This window comes from Saprolegnia parasitica (genome assembly GCF_000151545.1).
Source record: "Saprolegnia parasitica CBS 223.65 unplaced genomic scaffold supercont2.117, whole genome shotgun sequence".
Taxonomy (NCBI): Eukaryota; Oomycota; class Saprolegniomycetes; order Saprolegniales; family Saprolegniaceae; genus Saprolegnia; species Saprolegnia parasitica.
Genome location: NW_012156511.1, coordinates 2,281 through 30,112, shown reverse-complemented (window position 1 = coordinate 30,112; position 27,832 = coordinate 2,281). Strand labels below are relative to the sequence as shown.

At 58.8% G+C, this 27,832-nt stretch overlaps 12 protein-coding genes across 12 annotated transcripts; 3 read left to right on the top strand and 9 right to left on the bottom strand.

Annotated features, from left to right (window-relative positions):
• Nucleotides 1-458: 458 nt before the first annotated feature.
• SPRG_13910 (TKL protein kinase) lies at nt 459-2,036 on the bottom strand (the record flags this gene model as incomplete). Its single annotated transcript, XM_012353192.1, has 3 exons — nt 459-1,779; nt 1,827-1,889; nt 1,933-2,036. The coding sequence occupies 3 exons, from the start codon at nt 2,034-2,036 to the stop codon at nt 459-461; spliced, it is 1,488 nt and encodes a 495-aa protein (XP_012208582.1).
• Nucleotides 2,037-4,405: 2,369 nt separating this feature from the next.
• On the bottom strand, nt 4,406-5,512 carry SPRG_13909 (hypothetical protein). Its single transcript, XM_012353191.1, has 5 exons — nt 5,257-5,512; nt 5,082-5,212; nt 4,949-5,033; nt 4,576-4,896; nt 4,406-4,517 (listed from the first exon to the last, which is right to left on the bottom strand). Exons 1-5 carry the CDS (start codon nt 5,469-5,471, stop codon nt 4,448-4,450), a joined length of 822 nt encoding a protein of 273 aa, XP_012208581.1. The 5' UTR covers nt 5,472-5,512; the 3' UTR covers nt 4,406-4,447.
• Nucleotides 5,513-6,590: 1,078 nt separating this feature from the next.
• Nucleotides 6,591-10,667, bottom strand: SPRG_13908 (phosphoribosylformylglycinamidine synthase; the record flags this gene model as incomplete). The annotated part of the gene is made up of 1 exon (XM_012353190.1): nt 6,591-10,667. The coding sequence occupies exon 1, from the start codon at nt 10,653-10,655 to the stop codon at nt 6,591-6,593; it is 4,065 nt and encodes a 1,354-aa protein (XP_012208580.1). The 5' UTR covers nt 10,656-10,667.
• A 1,515-nt stretch (nt 10,668-12,182) lies between these two features.
• On the top strand, nt 12,183-13,179 carry SPRG_13907 (hypothetical protein; the record flags this gene model as incomplete). The annotated part of the gene is made up of 5 exons (XM_012353189.1): nt 12,183-12,461; nt 12,516-12,614; nt 12,662-12,771; nt 12,831-12,933; nt 12,988-13,179. The coding sequence occupies 5 exons, from the start codon at nt 12,183-12,185 to the stop codon at nt 13,177-13,179; spliced, it is 783 nt and encodes a 260-aa protein (XP_012208579.1).
• A 346-nt stretch (nt 13,180-13,525) lies between these two features.
• Nucleotides 13,526-15,365, bottom strand: SPRG_13906 (hypothetical protein; the record flags this gene model as incomplete). The annotated part of the gene is made up of 8 exons (XM_012353188.1): nt 13,526-13,708; nt 13,760-13,876; nt 13,922-14,101; nt 14,154-14,359; nt 14,410-14,669; nt 14,722-14,771; nt 14,820-14,902; nt 14,956-15,365. The coding sequence occupies 8 exons, from the start codon at nt 15,363-15,365 to the stop codon at nt 13,551-13,553; spliced, it is 1,464 nt and encodes a 487-aa protein (XP_012208578.1). The 3' UTR covers nt 13,526-13,550.
• Nucleotides 15,366-16,395: 1,030 nt separating this feature from the next.
• SPRG_13905 (hypothetical protein) lies at nt 16,396-18,082 on the bottom strand (the record flags this gene model as incomplete). The annotated part of the gene is made up of 6 exons (XM_012353187.1): nt 16,396-16,549; nt 16,597-16,872; nt 16,922-17,384; nt 17,439-17,488; nt 17,540-17,622; nt 17,673-18,082. The coding sequence occupies 6 exons, from the start codon at nt 18,080-18,082 to the stop codon at nt 16,428-16,430; spliced, it is 1,404 nt and encodes a 467-aa protein (XP_012208577.1). The 3' UTR covers nt 16,396-16,427.
• Nucleotides 18,083-19,267: 1,185 nt separating this feature from the next.
• Nucleotides 19,268-19,632, top strand: SPRG_13904 (hypothetical protein; the record flags this gene model as incomplete). Its single annotated transcript, XM_012353186.1, has 2 exons — nt 19,268-19,532; nt 19,589-19,632. 2 exons carry the CDS (start codon nt 19,268-19,270, stop codon nt 19,630-19,632), a joined length of 309 nt encoding a protein of 102 aa, XP_012208576.1.
• A 325-nt stretch (nt 19,633-19,957) lies between these two features.
• SPRG_13903 (hypothetical protein) lies at nt 19,958-21,648 on the bottom strand (the record flags this gene model as incomplete). Its single annotated transcript, XM_012353185.1, has 4 exons — nt 21,093-21,648; nt 20,994-21,043; nt 20,479-20,941; nt 19,958-20,421 (listed from the first exon to the last, which is right to left on the bottom strand). The coding sequence occupies exons 1-4, from the start codon at nt 21,589-21,591 to the stop codon at nt 19,958-19,960; spliced, it is 1,476 nt and encodes a 491-aa protein (XP_012208575.1). The 5' UTR covers nt 21,592-21,648.
• A 1,122-nt stretch (nt 21,649-22,770) lies between these two features.
• SPRG_13902 (hypothetical protein) lies at nt 22,771-24,220 on the top strand (the record flags this gene model as incomplete). Its single annotated transcript, XM_012353184.1, has 7 exons — nt 22,771-22,861; nt 22,906-23,034; nt 23,081-23,322; nt 23,375-23,590; nt 23,637-23,730; nt 23,782-23,951; nt 23,990-24,220. The coding sequence occupies 7 exons, from the start codon at nt 22,771-22,773 to the stop codon at nt 24,128-24,130; spliced, it is 1,083 nt and encodes a 360-aa protein (XP_012208574.1). The 3' UTR covers nt 24,131-24,220.
• A 520-nt stretch (nt 24,221-24,740) lies between these two features.
• On the bottom strand, nt 24,741-25,467 carry SPRG_13901 (hypothetical protein; the record flags this gene model as incomplete). Its single annotated transcript, XM_012353183.1, has 2 exons — nt 24,876-25,467; nt 24,741-24,851 (listed from the first exon to the last, which is right to left on the bottom strand). Exons 1-2 carry the CDS (start codon nt 25,395-25,397, stop codon nt 24,741-24,743), a joined length of 633 nt encoding a protein of 210 aa, XP_012208573.1. The 5' UTR covers nt 25,398-25,467.
• An 898-nt stretch (nt 25,468-26,365) lies between these two features.
• SPRG_13900 (hypothetical protein) lies at nt 26,366-27,303 on the bottom strand. Its single transcript, XM_012353182.1, has one exon. The coding sequence runs from the start codon at nt 27,284-27,286 to the stop codon at nt 26,456-26,458; it is 831 nt and encodes a 276-aa protein (XP_012208572.1). The 5' UTR covers nt 27,287-27,303; the 3' UTR covers nt 26,366-26,455.
• Nucleotides 27,304-27,468: 165 nt separating this feature from the next.
• Nucleotides 27,469-27,822, bottom strand: SPRG_13899 (hypothetical protein; the record flags this gene model as incomplete). The annotated part of the gene is made up of 1 exon (XM_012353181.1): nt 27,469-27,822. A coding segment is annotated over one exon (354 nt), but the record flags the coding sequence as incomplete, so codon positions are not given.
• Between the last annotated feature and the right edge of the window lie 10 nt (nt 27,823-27,832).

Below are 27,832 nucleotides of genomic sequence, written 5' to 3'. Positions count from 1 at the left end.
GCGCATCCAGATTGTGAGTTGGCACTGCAGCAATCCGCACCATTTCGCATCATGGACATCTCTATCTCTGGCTACCCATCGAACGGAGCGGGCAACTCAGATCAGGCGCGCGTTCCGATTACGCCACGTGCGATGTCGTTATTCACACTGCATATCCTGCTGCAACGTTGCGAGATGGCAAGTCGCCGCATCGACGCGCCGTGCACAGGTGGTGCATGTAAAATATACACGCTCGTCGGGCATCAAGAAAGGCAACCGAGAATCTCGTCCGCAATCTGAAGTAAGCAGCGACGCTTCACCTTCTCACAGTACTCTGTGAGCGTGCCCATGATATGCCGTGGGGCCTGCACAGTACCAGTACAGCTTTGTGCATTGACCAGAATCGTGCGAGATTGCACTAGTGGAAACAGAAAACGCAATGTCATGACGTGGCAAGCTGCCGTGCACGACCGTTTCATTTAGAGAAGATACTCGGGCGATGGCACGGTCATCGGCGCCTTGCGGATGAAGTCGATCCACTTGTACACATCTTTGGCACTCGGGCGGTCCCGCGGGTCGTACGCGAGGCAGCGGTCGGCCATCGAGCGCACGGCCGGCGGGCAGTCGTCTCGGAACTCGAGCGTGGCGTTGCCGGCCATGACGTGCACCGCGATGCGCGTCCGCGACGCCCGCAGTTGATTGGTCTCGTTGGCGAACGGCGCTTTGCCCGTGTCCATGGTCGCGATGAGTACACCGAGTGCGTAAATATCAGCCTTTTCCGTGTACCGGAGGCCTTTGAGCACTTCGGGGGCACTCCAGGCGACGACCGCTTCGTCATCTGTGCTCGTCACGTCCTCTGCATGGTGGGTCGCGCGTGTCGATCCGAACGCACCGAGCTTGGCTTCGAAGCTCTCGCTCACAAAGACGTGCTCGGCCTTGAGATCCATATGAAACACAATGGGGTCGCACGAGTGGAGGTAGCGCAGGCCGTCGACGACGTCGTGCAAGAGCGAGAGCTTTGTGGCGCCGCTCATGTCGTCGAGCCATGCGTGCATCGGTGGCTCCTGGAGAAGCGACCAGAGGTCCCCTCGCTCCATGTACTCGGTGATGAGCGCGAGCTGTTTCACCGTGCGCCACGTCACGCCGACGAAGCGCACGATCTTGGGATGGTGCAGCTGGGCGTGGAGACGGACGGTCTCAAGGAAAATGCCAACCGCGTCCGGATCGTCCGACTTGTCAGGCGGCAAAGACGTGAGCGTGACCATCTCGGCGTCGTCCGCGCCGGCGGCTTGGTACAGTGCGCGGTGCACCAAGCTCAGTTCGCGTCGATAGAGCAAATGCCCCCGCGTGAGCGCCGATTGCGGCACAAAATGGTCCTGGAACTCGGTCTCCAAGTGCAAACTCGCACGTTCGAGCGGCGTCGGTGTCTTCGCCGACGAGTACCACGACCGAACGTCCATCTCGATCGGCGTCGACTGGCTCATTCGAACGCGCTTCCGACGTCGACACGTGTAGCAAATAACAGCAATGATGCAGAGCGCGACAAGGCTGACGCCACCGCCAATGACAGCCGCGTATGGAAACGCCGCCGCGTCGACGGCTGGGATCGTCGACACGTCGGGCAAGAGGCAGACGGGATAGAGACCCCAGAGCAGCGCAATGCCGTTGTGCCCCGCGCACGCTGCGCTCGTTGTGTTGACGTGCAGGAGGCAGTCGTCGGCTGGCCGCCCGAGGGACTCGAGCAGGGCGAACTGCGATGCATTGGCGTAAAACGCAACGACAGGGTTAGGCCCGAGACACCTACGCAGACCGCTTCAACCACAAACATTCACGGCGGGACGTAGTACAGGCGCCGGAGCGATTTCGGAAAGGCGGCTCGGATTTCTGAAATGGCATTGTGGCCAAGATCCCTAAGTCGTCGGTGAGAGAGCCACCATGGCCACGATACAGTACAGCTGCTCTAGCGTCTCGGGAAAGACCACGCTGATTAGTGACGTCAGCGCGTTCTTGGAGGCATTTCTACAGCAACTTGCATGAGGCAACATGACGATGGCCATGTCGTCGTACAGCGTGAGGAGGCGGGGTGGCCACGACACGGTGGACAGGGACTGCACTTTGTTGTTGGCCACGTCGCTACGCGAGACGCTCATAAGCCGTATTATCCGTTGACGGAGGTCGAGTACAGGTGCTGTAAAATGGGCGGGAAGGCGGCGCTTGCCAGTGTCTGTAGCGCATTGCTACTGAGGTTGCTACGTCGTTGGTCATGAGCCATCGATTCGAGTGGCGCCCAGTGGTGTCGGACAGGAGCTGAAGCGATGTCGGCAACATGTCGGCGGCGGTGAGCGCTTGGAGCGCGTTCGAGGACACGTCCCTACGCGCGACGAGGTTCCAGCCTCAAAACGATAGGTTGATTTCGCACGTACAGAGAGGCGAGGACGGGCGCTCGAACCGCGCCGAGGGACCCGAGTACATTTTGTCGCAAGCTTCTACGCAGCCTTTCGGGCAAAGATTCGCAGTCCAATCGTCATGTACAAGGTTGTGAGCTGCGTTGGAAACTGGACGCCGTCGATGGTCGCAATATGGTTCCGAGCCAGCAGCCTAGTGCGGTGGAGCGTTGAGTGTTTCGCATCGTCAGAACGTACAGCGAGCCCATGGCCACGTTGCGACCCATGTCGTCTCTGCGAAGATCTGGTTGAAGACGCACCAAGCCGACGTTGTCGAGATTTCTATGGCAACGGTGAAGGCTTCAAAGATACACGTATGCTACCACATACAGTGCTGTCGTTGCTGCGGGGAGGCGCTCAAGGTACTGGACGCCGACGTCTGCGCCGAGAAGTTCGAGGCCGTTGCGCGTATAGACGCCGCCACTGCTGACAGACCCGTTCGTGTACCAAATGCAGCTCGGTGCCGAGGCGTTGCCGAAGTGCGCGTGGTCGCACCACGCAGTAGTGTACGTGCTCTCGCTCACAAAGAGCGGCGGGCCCGTGAGGTTGCCATAGAAGCCGGTCGGCATGGCTTGTTGTCGAATCGAATTCGAGAATGACATCGATAGCGTTCAACACGTGGTTCTAGATTTACGCACAGTTGACAACCAAGAAGATCCCGATGGAGTGGTGGTAGTGTCGCTGTCGTCACACAGCTGGTACGACTGAAATCTCCGCCGCCGCAGTTGTCGCGTGCAGGCCTTTAGGCGCATCTCGACGGGGTTGTGTGAGTGCGCACATGGCCGCCGCGAGGCGCACTCTAGTCATTCTTGGCGTGCGTCACCACTGTGTGCGAACCTCTCCAACTGGCTACTGAGACGGAGCAGGTGGCAGTTCAGTCCATGACGTCGCCGACAACATTTCACGTATTACCGGTAGTACACCGCAAGAGCTACCGCAAGTCGTGTAGCTAGCTATTCATGTGTCGAGTCTTCTGGCGTGTCGCTTGCTTGGCTTGTACTGCACGAAACACAACAACGAGCCACTTGGACGGCGAAGAAAGCAGAGTGACCGGCCGACGCACGCACCGTCCGAGTCGCTAGCGTGCGTGCATTGCGTTTGTGCTTGAAGCCTTTCTTCCATCCATGTGCTCAGCGATCGTGTCGTCAGACCAAGGAAGTTGCGGCGACCCACATGTACCTGGCCTTTCTACCCTTCGATGGTTCACGCTGGAAGTCGACTCTGGACGGTGGAGCTCACCCACAACGTTGACTTGCCCGATGCATTCCGAGATGTACCCATGCCATCATCACGCCATCGTCAGCAAGGACGAATTCAATCCCTGGAATTGAATGGGGATTGCAAATTGGAGGCGTGAATGATGGTAGCCAGCGGAGTGTACGTCAAAGATCCGTCCGCACCAATCAATCAAACGTGTTCGCGTTGAAATCAAGTTTGCAGAAACTAACTCAAAGACGTCGCATACGTAGAGCTACGTCTGAATGCGTGGGAGTTGGCACCAGCACTTGGTCGTTGGGAGTGAGCTACGCACGGAGAGATCCATCTTTTGGTGGACCCCACTCGCCGAGGGATAGCTCGCGCGAGGTTGTACGCAGGCTCCTGTACTCGGACCACCCGACAGAGGAGTGAGTCCGCAGCAATACGTAGGGTATCCTACACTAGCCGTCACGTGGTGGTCTTACAGGGTGACGCGTCGGATGCGCCGCGTCTCGGTGTCAAGGTGCGACGGAACGGACGCTTCCGCGGAAGCTCCGCGAGGTTGTCGCGAGTAGCCATGGGGCCACCGTGATATCTCGTGCCATGACACGCACTCGGGCCGGCGGTATCACGCTTGCCCGCCCCCACAGCAACGAGATACGACGCCTGCATAGTATCCAAGCCGACACCGTTTCCAGGATAGCAACCATATCCAATCCACACCGAGTATCGTATCCGATCCACCGAATACCGTATCCGATCCACCTCGAGTGCAACATGTAATACGATGTCGACCGCACGTGTTTTGAGATATTTTACGCAGCGGGCTATTTGGTCGTGCCATGCTTGAGAACGGCGCGGCCGAGTTCGCCGACAAAGATGCTGCCTTGCGTGGGCCTACTCCAAGGAAACAAGGATATATGGATAGGGACACAGAGAAGGATACGAGGCATACCCGTGCTGGAGCTTTCGGATGCCGTTGATCACTTCGCGTGTCTTGGAGATGTAGACGCGGTCAAGGCTCGACCGCATCTCGATCTCCATGTCCTCGATGAGGTGGCCCATGTTGGTGAGGTGCGCGCTGGGGCTGTCAAAGGGCAGGACCTTCTCCGTTTGCCGCGTCAAGTTGCCGTCGAGGTTCAAGTGGCCGAGCTCGTTGCGGTTGACGTCCATTGTCACAAGGATCGTTGTCGTGAGCTTGTACACGGCTTCTCTCGCGCTCTTCTCTTGGACCTCAATGACGTGGATCGAGTTCCACCCGCCGTTCTGGACAAAGCTACGATAACGCCGTCGTTACGTGAATGCTATTGCGATCAAGGAGGCGGTACCGCTGCTGGTGCACGTCTTTCTTGATGAGAAAGCAAGCGGCAAAGCCCGGCTCCAAGTCCCACATGTAGACGGACGAGATGCCACCTGGCATTGGGCCATGAGCCTGTATGTAGCAGCGCATGAAAACAGTACCTTGGTAGTACATCTCGCGGTACACGTCGAAGATTTCATTGGCTTGGATCTCGAGCTGGCGCAAGCTGTCGGACGGCGTGAAGCCCTCGCCGTCGTCGATGGGCGGAAAGTACGCGTTCGTCCACGGCGACCTAGGCGCATTGAGCATGCATAGCATGGGCGAGGGTGTGGCTACCGGTGCGAGTCGCCATCGCGGTTGTAGTCGCAGAGCAGGAAGGCGCGGCCGGTCGTCGGGTCGACCATTTGCCCGAGCGGCTGGTCCACGCGCTGGAGCAGCTCGTCCTCGAGCTCGGGCACGAGCTGGCAGAGGCCGGCGAGGTCCGTGGCCACCTGCCCCGGAGGCATGCGGCGCAGCACGTTCAAGCAGCAGCTCAAGGCGTCGTCGCTCATGCTCGGGTTACAATCTTCTTCGTCTTTGGCCCCTCGTCGTCAACCAACATTCTGCACATCCGCCAAGCGAGAGGTTATACTGTATAATTTGATATTTATTTTATTGATTTAGAGCGTATATGTATTATAAAGGGTTTGAGATCAAACGAGCACGAGCACCTTCGGCGAGCATCCAAAGAGTTGATGGTGCATGGACGATCTCCACGAATGGGGGCGCGCGCACTCGCACCGTACACTTGTATAAGGAGCTATTACCATAGCAGATGCAGCAATGTTTTTTCAGCGAAGTGGAGGGTGGCTTTGGTGGCGTATTGATATATAGATTGATAGAGAGTGCACTTGACATGGACAACGATCGTCGTGGCAATAAGAACCAGGAGGAGTATAAAAAGCAGGAATAGATTTTACAAATGACTTCTCATAACACCAGCGTCCGCTCACACCGTCTTGGAATAGCAACGGTGGACGTTCATCAAGAGCCAGCAACTCAAAACTCAATTCGAGTTCCTGGCCGACATCCCGAGTCAACGGACGTGGTCACATACGATCATCAAAGTCATTTGTGATGTCAACTTTGAAAACAAAGTAAAACAGAAGGTACTAAAGAATTTGATCCTGTATAAGTACGGTCTTACTCATATTTTACTGTAAATCGTCAATTGCTATGTTTGCGAACGTACGCGTTCCTCATGTAGAAGCATGCATACTGCGAAACACAACAAATCCAATGGCTTCATTTCTGCATGGCGCGTAAAATTCCGCATAAAACCAGGTGCTTCCGCATAATATCGGATGGTTTTCAGAGAGGTAGCGTATATTTACGGTAAATTTGATCTTCGCTGCGTGATTTTTGGAAATTACACCATATGCAATTTATTGCCTCACACTATATCATACAGCAGGTATAGTGTGAGCACTGAATTCGAGAATGCGCTGCGAATCCAGGATCCTCTAGGACCAAGGTCCGAAATGTAGGTTCGTAAATAGGCCTTTGGACAAGAAAATGTCGGGTGGTGTTTGTTGCCCCACTGCTGCTGCCTCGGCCCGACTGCAATAGTCCAACATGGATATCCATCGAGAATACAAATAATACAATTAGAGAATGCGACACTTTGTCGCTTAGTTGGTCGACTCGCAAAAGGCCTTGGCGTTCTGGAACATTTGGAGCCACGGCGAGACCTTGGCGTGCTCAATCTCGGGCGTCTGGTAGGGCCACTGGAACTTGAGGAAGGCGCGCTCGGGGTGCGGCATCATGCAAAAGTGGCGGCCGTCGGCCGACGCGAGACCGGCAATGCCTTCGGGCGACCCGTTCGGGCAGAACGGGTACTCGCTCGTGATCTCGTTGTGGTCGTTGACATACCGGATCGGCGCGAGCTTCTTGTCGAGGACGTCCTCGAGGAGGCGCGGGTGCGGAAAGTGGGCGCGGCCTTCGCCGTGCGCGACCCAGACACCGAGGGACGAGCCGGCCATGCCCTTGAGCATGATCGCGTTCGACTCTTGGATCTGCACCGACACAAAGTTGCACACGTACTTTTCGCACGCGTTGTCGATGAAGCGCGGGTTAAGGTCGCCTTCGATCGTGTTCGCGGCTTCGAGCTCGGCCGTCACGGGCGGGTTGACCCAGCCGAGGAGCGACATGAACTGGCACCCGTTGCAGACGCCGAGCGAGAACGTGTCGTCGCGGGCGCGGAAGGCCTTGAACTGCGCGAGGACGTTCGGGTGGTACTTGACGACGCCGGCCCAGCCCTTGGCCGACCCGAGCACGTCCGCAAACGAAAAGCCACCGACGAACGCGACGCCACGGAAGCGGTCGTCGAGCGCGACCTTGCCCGACACCAAGTCCTTCATCGTCACGTCCCAGACCTCAAAGCCCGCGAGGTAGAACGCCGAGCTCATTTCGCGGTCGCCGTTCGAGCCTTCTTCGCGGAGGACGGCAATGCGGTGCTCGTGGCGCGTCGTGAGCGCCTTCGGAAGCGTCGGCGACGGCGTAAACGTGAGCTTCCAGCTCGGCGTCTTGCGGTGCTTCAGATTCGCCTGCTCTTGCGCGACCACGTCCGGGCGGCGCTGGCGCTTCTCGAGCGCGAACGACGTCGCCTCCCACGTATCGCGGAGGGCCACCATCGAGTCTGTGAGCACGACGTGGCCGTCAATCGAGACCGAGACGCTGCCGTCCGCGACGAGACTGCCGACCTTGACGAACGGCACGTGTGCTTTGGCGAACGCGGCCTTGACGTCCTTCTCGAAGGCCTTGGGCACCTGGACGACCATGCCGAGTTCTTCGGCAAAGAGGACGCCGAGGTGGTCGCGGACCGTGGCGCCAACGCCCGCGGGAATGTCGATTGCGACGCCGACGTTGCCAGCAAACGCCATTTCCAAAAGTGCAACGAGGAGACCGCCGTCCGAGCGATCGTGGCCGGCCGAGAGCCACTGGTTGTGGACGCAGCTTTGGAGCGTCGTGAACGCGGCCGCAAAGAGCGTAGCGTCTTCCATGTCGGGCACGACCTTGCCGATCTGCGCATACACCTGCGCGAGCGCCGAGCCGCCGAGCCGGTGCTTGCCGCCGCCAAGGTCGATGTAGAAGAGGTCGCCGCCGTCGCGCTTGAGGTCCGGCGTCACCGTCTTCTCGACGTCCGAAACCGCGCCGTACATGGTGACGACGAGCGTGCCCGGGGCCTTGACGTTCTCGGAGCCGACCTTGGCGGCCATCGAGAGCGAGTCCTTGCCGCCGTCGACCGCGACGCCAATGTCCTTCATGAAGGCCGTCATCGCCGAGCAGCACTCGTACATGCGCGCGGCCTCGCCGGGCAGCTTGGCCGCCCACATCCAGTTGGCCGAGCACTTGATGTCGAGGAGCGAGCCCGTGAGGCAGGCCCACACGAGGTTCGTGAGCGACTCGCCGACCGTGAGGCGCGCCATCGCACCGGGGTTGACGAGGCCCTTCACCGGCTGCTCCCCGACCGCGCTCGCACAGCCGGTGAACGTGCCCGTCTCGGGACTCCGAAAGTGCGATTGCGCAATGACCGAGACGTTGGCGAGCGGCAGCTGCAGCGGACCGACGCACGGCTGCTGCGCGACGAGACCAGTCACGCAGCGGTCCACCTTGTTGGTCAAGAACCGCTTCGAGCCGACCGAGAGAAGGCGCAGGACACGGTCGAGCGCCGACGCGACCGAGATGTCGGCCGGGAAGACGAGCTCCTGGCCCGGCAGCGGAAGCCGCGCGTCCGTGAACGTCTTTTGCGGCATCTTGCCGAGGACGAGGTCGAGCTCGAGGTCCACGGGCGTCGAGTCGTCGAGGGCGTCGTGGAGCACGACCTTGCCGTCGCCCGTGACTTGGCCGAGGAGCGCAAACGGGCAGTTTTCACGCGCGCAGATGCGGCTAAAGAGGTCGACGTCCGCGGGGCGAAGCAGAAGCGCGTTGTTCTCTTGGTACTCGGCGCCCCAGATCTCGAGAACGCTGAGCGTGTCATCGCCGACGAGGATGTTGCGGACCTCGTAGCGCGCGCCACCGCGGTGCTCGCCCGCCGGCTCGACGATCTCCTTGAGCACGTTGCCGTTGCCGCCCGCGCCCTGGTCGTGGATCGACACGATCGGGTTCTTGTCGCCGAGCTCAATGCACGCGCGAATGACGCGGTTCATCTTGTTTTCCATCTCGGCATCGCCGCGCTGGACCGCGTTAAAGTCGAGCTCGGCCGTCTTTGCGTCCTGGATGCGCGACGACGCCGCGCCACCGCCCATGCCGATGCGGTAGCACGGGCCGCCGACCTTGACGACCCACATGTTGACCTCGGCGTGGCCCTTCGTGCAGTGGGTCGCGTTGAGCTGGCCGACGCCGGCCGAAAACATGATGGGCTTGATGTACTCGCGGCGCTCGCCGTTGGGCAGCACCATGCCAAACGAACGCGCAAACCCCGTCACGACGGGCTCGCCAAACTTGTTGCCGTAATCCGAAGCGCCGTTGGAGGCTTGCACGATGATGTCCCGCGGGTGCGCGAGGTTGCTCGGGTACTGCAGCGCCTTGTCTTCCCACGGAAGGTCGTAGTCTTCGAGGCAAAGCTGGCCGACCGAGTAGGCGCTGACGCCAGCGACAACATGCGCACCACGACCCGTCGCCTGGACATCGCGAATGCGGCCACCGGTACCTGTCTCGGCACCCGGAAAGGGCGCGACGCCGGACGGAAAGTTGTGCGTCTCGGCCGTCAAGAGCACGTGGCTTTCGAGGTTGCGCTCGGCGAGCGCCGACGGGCCGCCGACGTTGGCGGGCGCGAGCGTCTTGATCTTGGCGCCCTTGATGACCGACGAGTTGTCGTGGAACGCGATGATCGAGTTCTTCATCGACGCAGGCGTCAGCGTCGACTTGACCATCTTGAAGAGCGTCTCGGGCATTTCCTGGCCGTCGAGGACGATCTTGCCGCCAAAGAACCAATGGCGCGAGTGCTCCGAGTTGGACTGACCCATGTCAAAGCACTCGACGTCGGTCGGGTCGCGCTTGAGCTTCTCCTTGAAGAGGTTTGTGTAATACTCGAGGTCCCACTCGTCAAAGCCGAGGCCGTTCTCTTCGTTCACGCGGCGAAGCGCTTCCTTGCCTTCGGTCATGATCGGGATGCGCTGGACGGGCTTGGGGGTCGTAAAGACGCCAAACTCGGTCAATGGCGTCTCGTACACCTGCTCTGTCATGCGGTCCATGTGCGCCGCCAAAAATTTGGTCTTGAAGTCGGCCGTGAGCTTTCCGGGCTTGGCGTGGAAGAGGAAGACGCGGCTGCGCTCGATGCGCTTGATCTTGGTGAGGCCGCACGCGTGGCAGATCGAGACGGCGTTACTGCTCCATGGCGTGCTAAAGTTCATGCGCGGGCCGACTTCGACGTGCCACGCGGCCGCAGCCGCCGACGGCGCCAAGAACGACGTCGACCGGTACTGCTTGGGCTCAAAGGTCTCGCTGAGGAGCCACGTCAGGCACTGCTCTTCTTCGGTCGTCAAGGCCGACGCCGAGGCCTCGAGCTCAATGTAGAAGCAGATCTCGGTCTCGACGCTCGTGAGGACGTCGGCCCACTGCGCCTGGAGCGTCGAGGTCGCATGCTCCGAGAGGAAGGGCGTCCGGAAGAAGCGCAGGAGCGACGACGTCTTGAGCTTCTTGGCCGCGGGGGCGAGCGCCGAGGCCGACAGCTTGCGGGGCGACGAGGACGACATCGGGCTCAGCGGTCAAAAGGGAAATGCAACCACGTCCGTGGACAAAAGATTTTCGAACCCGCTTGTGATTGGTCAAAATCACAGCGCCAATGGTTGCCGCTCGACTTGGATAAAGTATAGGTCACACGACGTGTAGCGTGGCATTTACGCCAATCGATGCGTCGCACCATTTCTTTTTGGCCAATGGCATCGGTTGTATACGTTACATATGATGTGGCAGCACGCGCGCTCAGCACGACATCGACGGCGCGACCGACGAGCGCTCGGCAGGTCGCAGGTCGTCGCCGGCACGAGGTCCATCGAGGCGGTGGCCGTATGTGGTGACGCGCGACGCGTCGTGCCAAGCCGTCTGCTGGGACCTCAGATCGAATCTGTTTACACAATCACAGCGCGCACATCGTGCCACGCCCCTTCAAGATACGCGGCCACCAATTGGACGACGTGCATACGTAATCGGCGCAAGGTGATGACTTGACAAGATGCTGCTGCATCATGCGATGCGGGCGCCGACGCTCGATGATTGCCAAACAGGTCGGGTGGCGCTGGGTGGCGTCACGCTGCACCCGCCACGCACGATATCACTCGAATGACCGGAGCAGCCTTTTCCAAGCCGCCGAGATTGCACTTTGGGCGCGCCACCGACGACCGCCGATGCACAAACGCCTTGGCTCGTCGCTGCATCTGTGCGCACGCTGTGGTAATACTTGGCTCGGAGCGAGGGTAGTGCCCGATGACTCGGCAACAGGAAACGACTAGTCGATCATTTGCGATGGCGAAAGCGTCATGCAGGACGCTACGAGCTGGGCATCGCCATGGCATCTCGTCCATGTTCCGCCGTGTCTCTGCGTGCAAACGACGTATAGTACACTGATCCATTCCTGCCAACGTTGTTGTCGAAGTGAGTCTATTTAGATATAATTTACACTGAACTGGATATGGTGGTGGACTAGCGATTCCAAGGTGCTACGACGAGCCGGCCGCCGAGAGGCTTAGCCGAGCGGGAGACGTGGCGTGTAAGCGGCACGTGCCGCAACTAGGTTGTCGCGTAGCCATGCGTCGTGCCGCAGGGCTGCCATCATTTGGAAGAGGCACAATGCTTGAGTGTCCAGCAGCGAGTGTATTTTCCTGCCACCGTACAACGTCAGCCGTCATCTCCAGGTTGTATCATCGCCCGTTTAGCATGATCAGGTTTTCCTGAGCAACGGCAACGGTTCAAGCAGGCTTGCAGCACGACATGGTCTAATAGTCGTCCAAGGTAGTTGCAGAGTTTGACGTTTTTAGTGGTTGCAATTGCTCTCACGGTAGCAACAGCAGCGCAGCAGAGCTCAGCAGTCGATAAGGAATTAGTCCTCTTGGGCTGCTCTCGGTCCATCGACGCCGGATCGTGATGTGCGTCGTTGGAAGCCATCTCAGATTCCGCCGACATCGGATTGGTGGAAACCCGTCGGATTTTCAACCGATTGGCCAATCATGGCGCAGGCCGTATCTTTAGCACTGGTCGTGGCTGGCGCCGAAGCAAGTTTCGCGATGTTTCGGCTCCGCAGCAGCGTCAACCTGCGCCACCTTGGCGGCGGCCTCGGCCTCATGGCCGCCTACTCGAGCAACTCGGCCTCGCTCCTCAAGAGCGCCAAGCCGGCCGTGACCTTCTACCAGTACGAGCCCTGCCCGTACTGCTGCAAGACCAAGGCCGTCATGGACTACCTTCAAGTGCCGTACAAGGTCGTCGAGGTCAACCCCGTCACGAAGAAGGAGCTCAAGGAGATCACCGACTATGGCAAGGTGCCCGTCGCGGTCATCGACGGCGTCGTACGTGGCGGCTACGACGTTGGCGCAGCATCACTCATGTGCAAATCTGTCTAGGTCGTGCCCAACTCGTCCGACATCATTGCGCACCTGCAGGCCCACGCTGGCTTGCCGCCCGTCGAGAAGGAGTGGTCCGAGTGGGTCGACATGAAGCTCGTACGTCGCGTCCTCGCCGCGTCTTCGTCACGTCCTGTAATGAGTAGATTACGCTCATGCCACCCAACATTTACCGCACCGTGCCCGAGGCGCTCGAAGCGTTCGAGTACTGCTTGACCGAAGGCAACTTCACCGCGTGGGAGCGCCGTCTCTCCAAGTAGGCTTGTCTCGTTCGAGGCGCACATGGTTTTCTCATCGCTGCGTCGTCGGGTGTAGGTACTCTGGCGCGGCCGCCATGTACCTCATCTCCAAGCGCCTCAAGAAGAAGTATGGCATTGAAGACGAACGCCAAGCGTTGTACGATGTGACGGCCGTGTGGGTAATGCGACGTACCCTGTGTTTCGATGGAGGCTAAGCGCTCTACCTATTGTAGCTCGAGGCGATCGGCGACAAGCCGTTCTTGGGCGGCGACGAGCCCAACCTCACGGACGTCTCTGTGTTTGGTGTCTTTCGCTCGATCGTCGGCCTCGAGACGTTCAAGGACCTCATGACGCACACGCAGCTCCAGCCCTGGTTTGAGCGCATGACGGCCAAGGTCGGTCCGCGCCAGTGCCTCCAAGACTAGAGTAGAATCATCGTCCCGTTGCAATGCACCATGCATCTCAAACCACTTACTGTACGACACGGCATGGAGTGCTGCGTCGTGGTCGTGATGGTGTCGAACCTCCTACAGCAACTCGAAGAGAGACATCATTGGATGTCCTCGTATCCTAACGCTCCTCGCACAAACGACACGACACCGGCCCTCGGACTCGAACAACGGCCTGGAACATGTGCTGCCTGGTGCTTTCCCGCATCGTACTATCAAAAACAAGGAGGCTGATGAGGATCGATGCCTGCACGATCCCCAAAACCGGTCCAGCAACCAAATTAGGTCCGGAATTTACACGATATTTTGAACGCACGACGTGTATTCCACCGGAGACAATCATACAACTACACTTGGCTGTACCCGGCGCGGTTGATGCAGTGCTTGGAGGTTGTAAAGCCGACGCCGGCACCGAGCACAATACCGCCAAGGCCAATCAACGCCATCGTCGTCGCGCTGTAGCCACCGCTCTCGGTCGCATCGGTGCTCGTCCCCGTGAGCACGACTACACTCCCATCCTGAGGCTTCATGCGATCGTACAGGACACGATGTGTACCTTGCGGGATAGGTCCTGCCGTGACGTTGAGAGGCGCAAAGGTCTGCGGCACCTTGCACACGTTGGGCGCCGTCGCAAATGCAGACATGTCAAGGAAGGCCTGGACAGGGCAGAGCTCTACGACCGCGCATGATGCTACCATGGACTAGCGAGAGGCCGCACCGGAGGCACAAGCCGGGATCGGCAGCGGCCGGCCTTGGTACAAGAGGCGGAAGAAATGGCTCTTCGTCGACGCTTGGTAGTAGAGCTCGAGGCCAACGTGGCTCGCGTACGGGACCCATTCGGTGAGGTACGCGTCACCGCCGAGCGCCGCCAGCAGCGGCATCAAGGTCGTATCATGGACTACCCATGGCGGTCAACATGCGAAAAGATACATGCAAGCAAAAGTGTCTACCTGCCGAGAGGACGAGGCGCGGGCCGTGGCCAGCAATCGCCGCCTGCAATCGCGTCCGAATGCGAGCGATGAACGTCGCCATGCCCGTGCGCGCGTACGCGCTGTTCTTGTAGAGGTACTGGAACAACTGCGCTTTCTCTTCGTGGCTCACCGACCGAAGAAAGAGGTCGTGATCCATCCCGTTGGGCAAGAGGCGGTCCGTGCACCTAATGACGATAATGGCATATGTCGCGACGATGGCAGACAGTCGACGCACCGCTGCGTCATGAGGCAGTCGAAGAGCAGCACGTGGTTGTAGCCTGAAATGTGCGTCTGGAGCTCCTTCTCCCACGCCACGTTGGTGGCATTGGTGGACCACGCCTTGTACTCGGCGGATGCGAGCCACTCGGCGTTGATGGCGTTGAGCGCCGGGCAGATGCTCGGGTTGGGTGTCACAAACGACGTACTCAGGTCGTTCGTGTGCCACGGGATCGGCGCCGAATTCGTCGCATCCGAAAACCAGTTTTGCGCAATGATCTACGTGCACAAGAATGTCTTCTGTAGACATATATGTATATGGTATGCGTACCATGCCCGAGTTGACGGTGCGCTGCATGTCGGTGCTTTCGAAATAGACATCTAGCACCAAGCACATCAACCTCGGTTGCAGACCACTGGGGAGCCTACCCGAGGTGTTGGTCAAGTCGACGGCCACACCAGCTTGAAAGAGCGAGAGCGGTCCGGTCCCGACATACGCCTTGCGAAAGTTGCTGCCAGCATCATGAGCACTCGATGTCATAGTATACTATCAGGATGGACGTACGCGCCGTTCCGCTGCTGCTGGAGATAGCCTTCGTCGATCATCTGCCCGAGAAGGCAGTTGCCGGGGTAGGCGTTGCCGCCAGCGCCATACGTCTTGTCGAAAACGAGCGTTGGCGAGGCGCCGCTGCTCTGCGAGTGCAAGACGGGCGTCACTTGATCGCGGATGTTGCAGGTCCACGCTTCGCTGTAGCCGTCCCAGCACTTGCCGTCGCTGAACGGCATGCGCGCGCCGTGGCGTACCATCATTTGCACCTGGACGAGCGTCATGGTCGACGCGAGCGGGTCGGCGACCGGCTGGATGGCCGCCATGGCCATGTCCTTGGCGCAGTAGCGCGGGTAGCCCGTGTGGTCGACGACGACGGCCGACGCAAGCGCGAGGCTCGCAACAAGGAGGCTACCAACCGAAAGCATGGGTCGACGTGTAAAGCAAGATGTCAAATACCACGAGGTGGTGTTGGGATCGCGCCTGCCAGCCCTTCCACAGCTTAGATTCTTTCGAACCGAGAACGAATCTTCGCCGGAGGATCTGTCCGGTTAGCTTTCCGGTTACCATTGAGTGGCATCGGTCGATCACCTTGAACTTGAACTTGACAGTGTGAAATAGTGTACTACAAGTCGGCACCCAAGCGCATATCGGTGCAAGCAATTTGTGTGGTGCAAGCTCCCGCACATGCAAGCTCGAATACGTAACGCATGCGTATACACATGGTAGTTGGCTACTGTAGTCAGGGGATGCATGTGGTAATAGCGCAAACGCTGACTCGTGGAGGAGGTCGCTTGGATTTGATTCGCACATCGTACGGAAATAGTGTGAGGAAAGATTTGTCAAATCGGCGCGAAGGGGCTGCGCTTCCAACGCGACAAGATTCACTCCACGGTGCTCCCGGAGCTGTTGTACTAGCTTGCGTGCGTCGCGTACGCAGCCATGAAGCTGGGTGCCCTGGCGTCAGCCGCGACCAGACTGGCACGTGCCGACTGTTGTACCCAACGCCATCGAGATTCGCCCACCATGTAGCAGCGTGGGGTCCTGGACGCCACACGCCTCTAGTTGCACGATGAGCTTTGATGCGGTACACGGAAAAAGACCTGCACGATGCCTTATATGAAGCTATGACAAGCTAGCTGCGTCGATCGCATAGAGTGTTCGACGATAAGCTTACACAAGTACTAGTGTGCTGCAACAAAGCAAGGAGGAACACGACAGCGGCCGAACGTACGACGACGACGACTCAACGCTCGAGTCGAAGCCTCTCTCTCGATAGAGTATAACACGCACCGTTGAAAGCTAAAGGCAGACAAAGAACCAACTGCAACCCTTTCGCTGATACCAAAGAGCGCAGTAGGATTAAGGACACTGCTCAAAGCGATCGCCGATTTGGCGACCCACCGAAGAATGCACAAGGCAAGTTGGTCGTCTCGCGACTGCAAGTAAGTAGAAAGACCCAACACCACGAAAAACCTGTTGATGACTGCCTACACCATGCTGTAGCCGGCGCGTGCACGGGCCGTGATCACGTGGCCGATCGCGACACCGGCTGCGAGACCGCCCGTGATACCAAGCACGAGTGTCACGGTGGAAAAGCTTGTCGGGGGACCTATAGACATTCATCGACATGGTCCATCGTACAATCGCAGGAATTACTCGTCTTGGGGGTAGGGGCCCGCGGCGCGACGGCGCAGATGCTCGTGTTGGTCGCAAACGACGTCATGGCAAAAAAGTCGCTCGATCGACAGAGCTCCGTCGCGCAGCCAGGCACGGGCAGCGGCTTGCCCTGGTACAAGAGTCGAAAGTAGTAGTCGGTCGTCGCGTTTTCATAGTAGACTTCCAGCGCCACGTGGCTTGCGTACGGTACCCACTCGGTGAGGTACGCGGGGCCGCCGAGCGCCGCCAAGAGCGGGTTGAGCGTCGCGTCGTGCACTACCCAGATACGATCGATGTCAAATGCAGAAGAGACCGAAGTACGCACCGATCGAGAGGTAGAAGCGGGGACCGACGCCGGCCATTGCAGCCTCGAACCGACTCCGCAGCTGGGCCACGAGCCGCGCACTGGCCGTGCGGGCGTAAATGTTGTCACGAAAGTAGTAGGGCAGGAGCGCAGACGTCTCGAGCTTGTTGACGATCGCATGGAAGAAGTCGAGCGTCATGTTGTTGGGTAGCGTCCGGTTTGTGCAGCGCTGCGTCATGAGGCAGTCGAAGAGGATGTCGTTGCGGTACCCCGGGGCATAGGTCGCGAGCTGTGCCTCGAGCGCCCCGTTGGAGGCGTTGGTGACCCAGTTGTGAAACTCGGAGGACGCTTGCCATTGGCCGCCGAGTACGTTCATGGCGGGGCACAAGTCGGCACTGGGCACGAGCGCCGAGACGCCAATGTCGCCCGTGTGGAAGGGCACCGCGTCCGACGAGCTGTTGGGAAACATGTGTTGGACGATGATCTAGGCATGACAATATGTCCATCCGCACAGGATGGAAAGAGTGTCGTATCGTACGTAGCCCGAGCCGACGGTGCGGTGGACGTCGGTGCTTTCAAAATACACATCTACGACGCTCGACTGCGATGACGAGAGTCAAACGGTAGAGAGAGATGTACCTTTGGAGGTGGCGAGATCGAGGGGCTCGTCGACCTGGAAGAGCGCACGGTGGCCACGACCGACGTACGCAGCCCGAAAGTTCCTATCGCGTGACGTCAGGCTTGGCTACACACTGGAAAAGCGAGAGCATACGCGCCGTTCTGCTGCTGCTGCGTGTAGCCTTCGTCGAGGAGCTGCCCGAGGAGGCACGTGCCCTTGAAGACGTTTTGGCCGTCCGTGTAGATCTTGTCGAAGGTCATGTTGCTCGGCACGTCGTCGGCCGTGTGCAGGACGGGCGCCATGCGATCGCGGAGCTGACAGTTCCACGCTTCGTTGTAGCCGTTCCAGCACTTTTGCCAGCTATACGGCGTGCGCGCGCCGTGGCGCACGAGCAGTTGGACGTGCTGGAGCGTGAGCGACGCCATGCGCGGGTCGGTCACGGGCTGCACCTTGGAGAAGGCCATGTCCTTGCCGCAGTAGCGCGGGTAGCCAGCAGCGTCGAGCTCGACGCCTGCCACGAGGGCAGCCATGAGGAGCGCGCTTGTCGTTAGGACCGAGACCATCCTCGTCGTCAATGGAAGTCGGGAAATGGCGAAGGCCGCTGTTGGATGCCATCCGCGCAGCTGGGTCGATGTGGACGACGTGGATACCGCCTGTTCTTCGTCAAATGGCGGAAATGCTTTTTACGACATATTTGTGTCGACGTATTTATGTGATTATCGAGATAAACGACGGAAAGGGGCGTTGAAAAAGAAATACGACGTGGCGACTGCGACTTGTTGAAGTTCTTTCGATTATCCGGATGACACGCGAGCATTGAAGTTGCCACACCGAGGGGCCATTCTACTCAGCGTTCTAGGATGGCTGTGGAGAGAAACCAGCTCATCAACTTGCATGTACTACCAGAACTGTGTACGGAAGATCATTTTGGGATGCTCGTTTTCATTCACCCCGACATGGCGAACATGTCGTCGTTGGACGACCTCGGCCGCTTGACCGAGGCGTTTCAAGCTGGAGCTCCAGGCAGCGATGCAGCAGACGACTCGCGCAGAGATAGGAAGCCGAGGAGGTATTTTACTAGGATACGTGCAGAGCTGAGAAGACGTCTGGAGTACCGCGCGACGATCGACAAGACGGCCATCGTCGCGACCTTGCGTGCTCTATGCGCACTTCCCAAGTGCGACCCGACAGTAAGGGACCGCGCCAACTTCTAGCTGCGGATCTGGTAAGAGGCCCTCTTACTAGGTCCGCAGCACGAAGCTGGCGCGGTCCTTGACCAACTGGTCGCAGTTGGGAAGCTCGTAGAGAGCACGCAAGGTGGTCACGTTGTCCGTCTTGTGCATCGTCGCGTGACGTCGCACGTCTGTGCAGGTGGCGACGGCGTTGGCGGCGCGAGGATCGTTGGACGCGGTCTCGGATAGCCGGCCGACGCTGCGAGACTAGCACCTGTCCGTCTGTCCGCGCAGTCTGATTGCACAAAATGAGCCCGCAGCTACGTACTAGTACATAAAACAGGTTAACGATGGCGTAGAGAGTGTATTCTTTTCAACAAATTTCTCAGTACTTTGTCTTGTCGCGACCAAAGAAGGACCGGGCGAGTCACTTCATTTTTGGTTTTGCCACCCAGCCGCGACTGCCTTTGACTTGCTGCTCCCGGTCTTGCTCTTGCGCGCGCTCCTGCTCGTCGTCGCGCGCATGCTGACGCTTTAGATCCCCAACCTTCGTGCCCTTGGGGAGATCGCGGCCAAATGGCCAGCACCGACCGAGTCGCACATCGCGGCCAAAGGGCCAGCGCCGACAACAACGGCTCGGCACTCGCGTCGTTTTCGGCCTTGGACGCCGACGTCGACATGAGCCACGGCAACGGTGTCACGACGGACAGCGCCGGGCTCTCGTCCTTTTGCGCCTTTTTGGATGACGACGACTGCATGGGCATCGACGACGATGACACCACAGCGTATGCGCTCCTGGAGACCTGCGTGAGCCTCGACGTCGACACGGGCTACGGCGATAGTGTCACCATGGACAGCATCGCGGCCACGTCGCCCGACGCAGCTTGGCCGAATCAGCCATGCTCTCGACCGGCCTCTTTCTCTTCGACTCGTCCGTCTAGGATTAGATCGATCTCATTTTTTAACTCTTAATCGAGAGTCTCCTTTACCCTGCACTTGTACATTGAACTATTACTATCTTGTTGAGGTTTGGATGGCCGCCAAACGATAAGGCCACGCTACTTCCTTCTGCTGTGAAGTCTTGAATCCGACGACTCGAGCACGTGTGTCGTTGGTTCGACAGTCGATTGTGGCGTATCTTGGTGCTTGACAGAGCCCAACGCTTCCATGGACAACTCAGAAAGAAGATTGCACGAAGCGTTGCATAGTCATTATGGTGGATGTATTGATGGGCGTAATATCAACGATCTGCAGACTCTTGCCTGCTTACACTGCGCTATAGACGTTCTGCGGTGCTTGCTGCCGCGACACAAAGTACCCAATGACAGCGCCAACGAGGCAGCCACCGGCGCCGACGATCGCCATCGATGTCACCGAGTAGCCCGAGGCTGCATTTGTCGTCGTTGAGGCAGCACTGCTTTCTTGGGTCGTCGCCTCCGTCAACGAACCATTTGTCAAGCCCGTGGGCCACGACGAAGTGCCGTTGGGGCCGCAGATGGAGTCGTCCGTCGCAAAGGCCGTCATGTTCAAGAACGCATCGATAGGGCAGAGCTCCGACGTGCAGTGGGGCACAGGCAGCGGCTTGCCGAGGTACGTGAGGCGGAAGAAGAAGCGGCCACCGTCGCGCGCATACAGCTCGAGCGTCACGTGGCTCGCGTATGGAACCCACTCGGTGAGGTACACGTCGCCACCGAGCGCGGCCAGCAGCGGCATGAGCGTCGAGTCGTGAACTACGAGAACAACACATGGAGCTCATTCTATCCTCAAGTAGACCCATCCACACGTACCAGCCGAGAGCACGAAACGTGGGCCACGGCCCGCCAGTGCCGCCTCGAGACGGGCACGAATGAGCGCCACGAACTGCGCACTGCCCGTCTTGGCGTAAATGCTGTTCTTGTAAAAGTACGGGAGGAGCGCGGTCGTCTCGGCGCGGGTGGCGGCCTGCTGAAAGAAGGTGCTGTTCATGTTGCCTGGCAGCGGCTTGTCAGTGCAGCGCTGCGTGAGGAGACAGTCAAAGCCGAGGTCGTCGTTGAAGCCTGGAATCGTCGCCTGCAGCTGCGCCCGAATCGCCTTGTTGGTGCGGTTGTTGCTCCACGCAGCGGACTCGGGCGACGCCGCCCACGCCTTGCTCAGCGCGGTGAGCGCCGGACACGTGGTCGGGTTCGGGAACCACCTCGAGACGGCCATGTCGCTTGTGTGCCACGGTACAACGACGCGCTCGCTTGTTGCAAACATGCTTTGCACGATGATCTAGACAGACCAAGTATGAGGCGCACGGTCCCAAACAAATGCGACAACGGACCTGGCCCGACCCGAGCGTGCGGTCGAGGTCGGTGCTTTCAAAGTAGACATCTACACAGCGACAATGCACATGGGCGATGCCAATGCCGGCGACATCTACCTGCCGTGTTGGTGAGGTCGATGGCTTCGTCGTCTTGGAAGAGCGCAAGCGGGCCCTTGCCCACGTACGCGTGGCGAAAGAACTCGCCGTTCTGCTGCTGCTGCGTGTAGCCTTCGTCGATGAGCTGCCCGAGGAGGCAGTTGCCGCGGAAGACGTTGGCGCCGTCGACGTAGATCTTGTCAAAGGTCAACGACGATGATGGCGTGCTGCCCGGTGCATGTAAGACAGGCGTCACTTGGTCGCGGAGGTTGCAGGTCCACGTCTCCTTGTAGCCGGTCCAGCACTTGGCGCCGCTGTACGGCGTGCGTGCTCCGTGGCGCACCATGACCTGCACGTGTACGAGCTTCATGCTCGACGCCTGCGGGTCGGCCACTGGCTGGATCGCAAACTTGGACATGTCCTTGGCGCAGTAGCGCGGGTAGCCTGATGCATCGATGGCAAAGCCAGCGGCGGCCGCGACGGTCAAGGCGGCGATGAGCGCACGGGGCACGAGGAGCATGGCGGCAAGGTGGGCAATCGCCAAATGTACCGTCGCTGTGGTGTTCCAAGCTTGCACTGTAGGATTCAGTCCTTCGGCGCCGATCCGGACCGAGATGATCGCAACGCGCACAAAATGATTTTACGATAGATTTGTGTCGACACAAATACATCGATACCATACGAAACCCGCGTCGGCGTCGCTTGCAATTGCGACCCATGTCAATATTATCCGGATGCCTCGCCACGCACGGCTGCGAGCAGAGCAGTGTGCATCGTGCACCGCGTACCGGTAGTACGTAGTATCGAGTGATGGATCTAGTTCGTCGTGTCGAGGGAGGCCTGGGTGACCATGAGGAGGGCTTGCATTGGTCTCGATGAGGAACACATTCAATGACATACATTTCGGTCCTATGGGTGAACTTCCGCACCCAAGATTTCGCAAGATGGCGCCCGTGGCACCTGTAGCATTTTGCATAAACACAGTAGACGATGTTGTACCAAGAATCGGGGTCGAAATGATGACGGGTCCATTATCAATCGAGTTGCCGTCTCATGGCCCCAAGCCCGGAAAGACAGCGTGCTCGTCGACGTTCTGCATCGTGCACTACGAGGCGTCGCTGCGCGCACACTAGAGACTCGCATCTCCACCGACAGACAGTGCTCGCTTTCTAATCCTTCGGTGACGGGATGTTGCAGTGATTGTTGGGACACACAAGCTGGACACATATAGTACGAACCGAGGTCGTATGCTCACGTTATTTGATGGTCGTTGGGCTGGGCGCGTGCAAGAGAGACATCCGGCAACCTTGCAGCGGCGAACGCTTCGAGGACCACCAGGGTGAAGTGGACTCGGCGCAGGACGCGGCTGCGGTATGGCAACAACCTCGGCGCTTAGCTGTATCTGCGGTAGATCGTCGGGAGTCTTTTCGTCGCCGATCGATGATGGACTCTGATGTTCCGACGTTTCGGCGCCACGTTGAAGTGCACGGGCAGTGCGCCACGCCATCCACGCATATGAGTGGTGGATATCCTAGGATTTCAATGGCTTTTTATCCAATCCAGCGCCTTCAACTACCTTTGCCTGCACTTCAAGTTGGGCAGGGATTGGCCATAATGCGAGTATTCGCGTTGCTGATTGGTCGAAATCCTCGTGTCAGATCGAAGCAAAGCCCAATTCGGCTCTGTCGCAGCTGTGCGGATGACCGAGCCCGACTGCAAGACGCTCTGGATGGGCGACGTCCAGATCAACTGGGACGAGGCCTATGTGAGCTCGCTCTTTGACGCCTTCGGTACGATGCCACGCGACTATCGTACTACGCTCATTGCGACCCAGGCCACCTCCCCACCGTCAAGCTCATCCGCGACAAGGTCACGGGCTATCCCGCCGGGTACGGCTTCCTCGAGTTTGACTCGCCGGACTCGGCAAGCGACGTCTTGTCAACTCTCAACGGCCAACCCATTCGTACGCAAGCCTCGACAACGACGGTGTCTTACTGCTTGTCTCGTAGCCAACACACCGCACCGTTTTCGGCTCAATTGGGGCGCCGGCGGGAAGCGGCTCGAGTCCATGGAAGACTACTCGGTCTTCGTGGGCGACCTCGCCGGCGACGTCACGGACGACGTGCTTTTTGCGACCTTCTCGGCCAAGTACGCGTCCGTGCGCGGCGCCAAGGTCGTGCTCGACCAAATGAGCCGCATTTCCAAAGGCTTTGGCTTTGTGCGCTTTGGCGTCAAGGCCGAGGCCGACCAGGTACACGCCTATATGCATCTTTTGCGGCCATCGTCTCTGACGGGATCGCTAGGCTCTGCAGCAGATGCACGGCGAGCCGTGCCTTAAGAGGCCGATGCGTGTGAGCGCCGCGACCGACCGCCCCAAGCACCACCCGCCGACAACGCCGTCCAAGCCGCCGCCATCACCGTCGCCCGAAGACGAGACCAACACGACCGTGTTTGTCGGTGGCCTCGACGCGAGCATAACCGAAGACGACCTGCGCAAGCAGTTTAGCTCCATTGGCCCTGTCCGTTTCTACGCTATACGAGACAGAGAGGCTCATGGCCACGTAGGTGCTCAGCATCAAGATCCCGCTGGGACGCGGCTGCGGCTTTGTACAGTATTCGACGCGCGCGCTGGCCGAGCAGGCGATCCAAGAAATGTCAGGTCCATAGTACCGTTTTGCGCGCGATTGAAGGTGGTGACGCTTCCTCGTAGGTGTGCAGCTTGGCGCGTCCAAGCTGCGCTGTGCATGGGGACGCCCCACGATCAATACAAACCACAGCAGCAGCAACAGCAACAGCAGCAATAGCAACAGCAGCAGCCGTGCACCGGTGTACCCGTACCCGCCGTCGGCGATGCCCATCTATGGCTATCCGCCGTACCAGGTACTAGAAGCCGTCCGCTCAAGATATAAGATATGTAGTACTATGCGGGGCCGTACCCTGCGTACGCTGGCTACACCAGTCCGGTGTATGCAGGCTACCCGCTGCCAGGCTACATGCACCCGTACGGTCAGATTCCGCTGCCGACCGACGACAACCAAGCGCCGCCGCCGATGATGTAGTCGATAGCTGGCACCACAGAGCGTCGTCGCGATCGAAGCGACCTCGCCGTCCATGTTCAACCTTATATACATAGCTTTGTGTCGTGTGGATGTGTTATGTGGTCATGACGAGGCGCTGCTTGGCGCTGCTGCGCTTGCGCGGCGACGCGCCGTCCGTGGCAGCCTCGCACGCCGCAATCGCCCGCTGAAGCTCCTTGAGCTGGTCCTTCTTGATCTCGAGCTGGCGCTCCAGCGTCCGCTTGTGCATCTGCAGCTCCGAGTGGTTGGACTTGAGGCGGTAGACCTCGCTGTACGCGGCTGACTCCATCGCTTTTGAGATTGCACATGCCGGATACGAATTCGGTATCCGGATGCGCGCGATCTTTCGTAGTCGAAACAACCCACCGAATTTAGACTTAGTAGGAGCACCAAGGGCATGCGGCGACTACCCCTTAAATGCTTAAATGGTGGGACTATAACACTCGTGTGCCTGTTCAATCGAAGAAAGAGAAGAGAAGAAGGAGGAAGTTCGATATGACGTGGCGATCTTTTTGGGCATGCTGCAATTGTACAGACAATCATCAATCCAGTGGATATCGCAAGATGAAAAGACACTCTAATGTAGCCGATATTATCTATCTTCGCGCTCCGTTCGCAGTGTCTTGGAGAGGAGTGAGAAGCCGGTTTTGGGCTTGGACGCTTTGCTTTTTTGTTGGGCCTTGGCCTTGGCCTTGGCTTTGGCCTCCACCGTCACGCGCGGTCGCACGACGGAGACCGAGGTGTTTTGACTCCACTCTTGGTCGTCGACGTTGTCGTGCAAGTACGCTTGCAGCATGTACTTGAGATGAAAGCCAATGAGGTTGCTCCACGCTTCGCCGACATCGGGCGTCGCCTCCGTGTCGAGCCAGTACATCATGACTTCGATCATCGTGCTCGTGTACGTGGAAAAGTGGTGCGGCCGGACCAGCGGAATCGTCCGATGGCGGTGGCCCAAGTTGCGGCAGCGCGTCTGGACCGTCTCGCGGCTCTGGTCCTTGTCGGCGAGCATGAACTTCATGGCCAAAATGAGAATTTCAATGCGCTTGCGGATGCCCGGAAACACTTCATTAAAGCTCGGGTCGCGCTGAAAGAGGCGGTGAAAGAACTCGTCGTAAAAGAGCACGATGCCGTCCTTCTTGAGCTCGCGCATCTTGGGGCTCGCGCCCTTGCAAATGATCTTCCAGCTCCGGTTGCACTCGGCGAGGTACATGGAGAGAAACTGCGGACACAATGGCATGTTGGGCGGCATGTAATGCTGGTACTCGTCGGCGCTTGCGATCGGTCGCTCGATGGGTGCGCTCCAGTCCTTGGCGCCATCGATAGTCCTCGGCGTCGTCGCACCGAGTGTGCCGTTGGCCGATCGACTTTTGCTGCCCATCGACTTGATGCGCGCGCTAAAGCCCGACGTGGCCGAGACAGTGCCGGCAGGCCCCGTCGCATGTACCGAGCTGCGTGACCCCATGATAACTGCAAGTGGCTCCTCGCCTTACGGGCGTTTCACGACACACGAATCGCTTCTCTGCGCCATCGAAAATTGATTTGATCGCACATACATTTGCATGCGCCAAGACTACAGTCGTGCAATTGACGACTCGATTGCGCCATTAAGAGTGACGTGGCGGGTTAGACAAGGCTGAATGCCCCATAACGATCGAGCCCACTGTCGACTCATCGCGTCTATCTGGACGGCAGAAAATCAGCGTCCTGGTGCGCACGTTCTTTGCCACTGAGCACGCGACGACGCTACAGTGGTGGAAGTATGTCCATAACGTTGGCTTGCATCCAGGCCAGAGTCGATATGCCTACTCCAAGCTTTGGGCGTAAGCAAGCGCGTCGCATGGAAAGCCGCTCGTTGCATTGTAGCACGACCACGCAACCACCTCGACCCACGACCCACCCACTGCTAGAGTTTGCGAGGTCCTACATAGATTCCACCCAACCCTGGGTCCCCTTATGTGTCTCGTGTAAAAAGCAGCTCGAACAAAACACGCCGTCGTTCTTGGTTTGCTTGCGCATTGTGGGGTCTCGCGTCGAGAACACAATCGTCATGCGCACAACATTTCATCGACGACATATATCTGGCTGCAAAGAGTGGCGTAGTACACTAAGACTATGGGCGAAATTGACACCGATACGGTCAATGCACCGCGTTTGTTTCAAAGGCAAGCACTCTACGTGACACAATACCGTCAACACTTGCACGTGGTACGCGGCTGCCCGCGAGGCGCACACTAGATCTATCCACAATTGCACTCGAGCGACTGGGTGTGGATTAAAAAGCAAGACATGAACGAGGCTTCAACGGTCTCAGCGGTGGGAGGGGTGGGATTTCGAGCCAGGCTTGTTGGTCTTGACCGACGTTTTCCGGTCCGCGGGTGCCTTCTCAATCGGGGTCGTCGTGTTTTGGCTCCACTCGTCGTAGTTAACGTTGCCGTGCAAGTACGCTTGCAGTAGGTACTTGAGATGGAAGCCGACGAGGTTTCCCCACGCCTCGCCAACGTCGGGCGTCGCTTCGTTGTCGAGCCAGTACATGATGACCTCGAGCATCGTGCTTGTGTACGTGGAAAAGTGGTGCGGCCGAATGAGCGGGATCGTGCGATGGCGGAATCCAAGGTTGCGACAGCGGGTCATGACGACGTCGTTGGGGTGCTTTTTGTCTCCAAGCATAAATTTCATGGCTTTGATGAGCACTTCAATGCGCTTGCGAATGCCGGGAAAGATCTCGCCAAAGCTCGGGTCGCGCTGAAAGAGGCGGTGAAAGAACTCGTCGTAGAAGAGCACGATGCCGTCTTTCTTGAGCTGACGCATCTTGGCGGTGCCACCTTTGCAAAGAATTTTCCAGCTGCGACTGCATTCGGCGTGATATGTTGTCTCGTACGTCGGGCAGAGCGGCATGTTAGGCGGCATATAGTGCTGATACTCGTCCGGTGTCGCGAGCTCACCCTTGAAGACAACGTTCCAATCGGGTTCTTGTCCATCGGCAGCTGGCGTTAATTTCTCATTTTCCGACCTGTAGAAGCGCGAGAGGTTGAGCGACTTGCCCGAAACGCGCCCCGAGAGACCGCTGCGCTGCGAGATTTTGATGCCAGACGAGAGGCTCAACGCCGTCGAGGGCGCGGTCGAGTTGCGCCCACCCATGCTACCGCGTGTTTGTGCGACCTTTCGACAGCCAATCCCATCGCGTGTCGCCCGATCTTGTCCGGTTGGCGATTATGAAACGGACGGTTTCGACGCGCGTGCATCAGTGGTGGACACGAGGTGCATGAGCTAGCGACAAGGCGTGGAGAGACGTGGTATGGATTACAAAGAGGCTTTACGACTTAGTGGTTTTTGCTGTTGGACAACGGAATACACTGCGAGTACCACTCGTCCTGCTTGAAGCACGAGGTGCCGTCGGCGCATTGCGAACTGCCCTTGTAGTCTTTGCCACCGCACTGTTCCCAGCGCTTCTTGACAACACCCGACGGTTTGGACGTCGGCGTCGGCTTGTTCGTGGGCTTGGTCGTGGGCTTGGACGTGGGACTGGTCGTGGGCTTGGTCGTGGGTCTGGCGGTGGGCTTGGTCGTGGGGCTGCTGGTGGGCTTGGTCGTGGGGCTGCTGGTCGGCTTCGTTGTCGGCGCAGGGGGCGTCGGTCCCGAAGTGGGCGTGGGTTGGGCGGTCGGAGCGGACGTCGGCTTGTCGCTG

Bases quoted from the DNA above. Each gene is read 5' to 3' on its own strand.
- SPRG_13900 (XM_012353182.1), bottom strand. From the start codon at position 27,286: ATGGGTGGGCGCAACTCGACCGCGCCCTCGACGGCGTTGAGCCTCTCG.
- SPRG_13909 (XM_012353191.1), bottom strand. From the start codon at position 5,471: ATGAGCGACGACGCCTTGAGCTGCTGCTTGAACGTGCTGCGCCGCATG. The intron at 5,213-5,256 runs GTAGCCACACCC...CAATGCGCCTAG, and splicing joins CGCGATGGCGACTCGCACCG to GTCGCCGTGGACGAACGCGT. The intron at 5,034-5,081 runs GTACTGTTTTCA...GCCCAATGCCAG, and splicing joins CCGCGAGATGTACTACCAAG to GTGGCATCTCGTCCGTCTAC.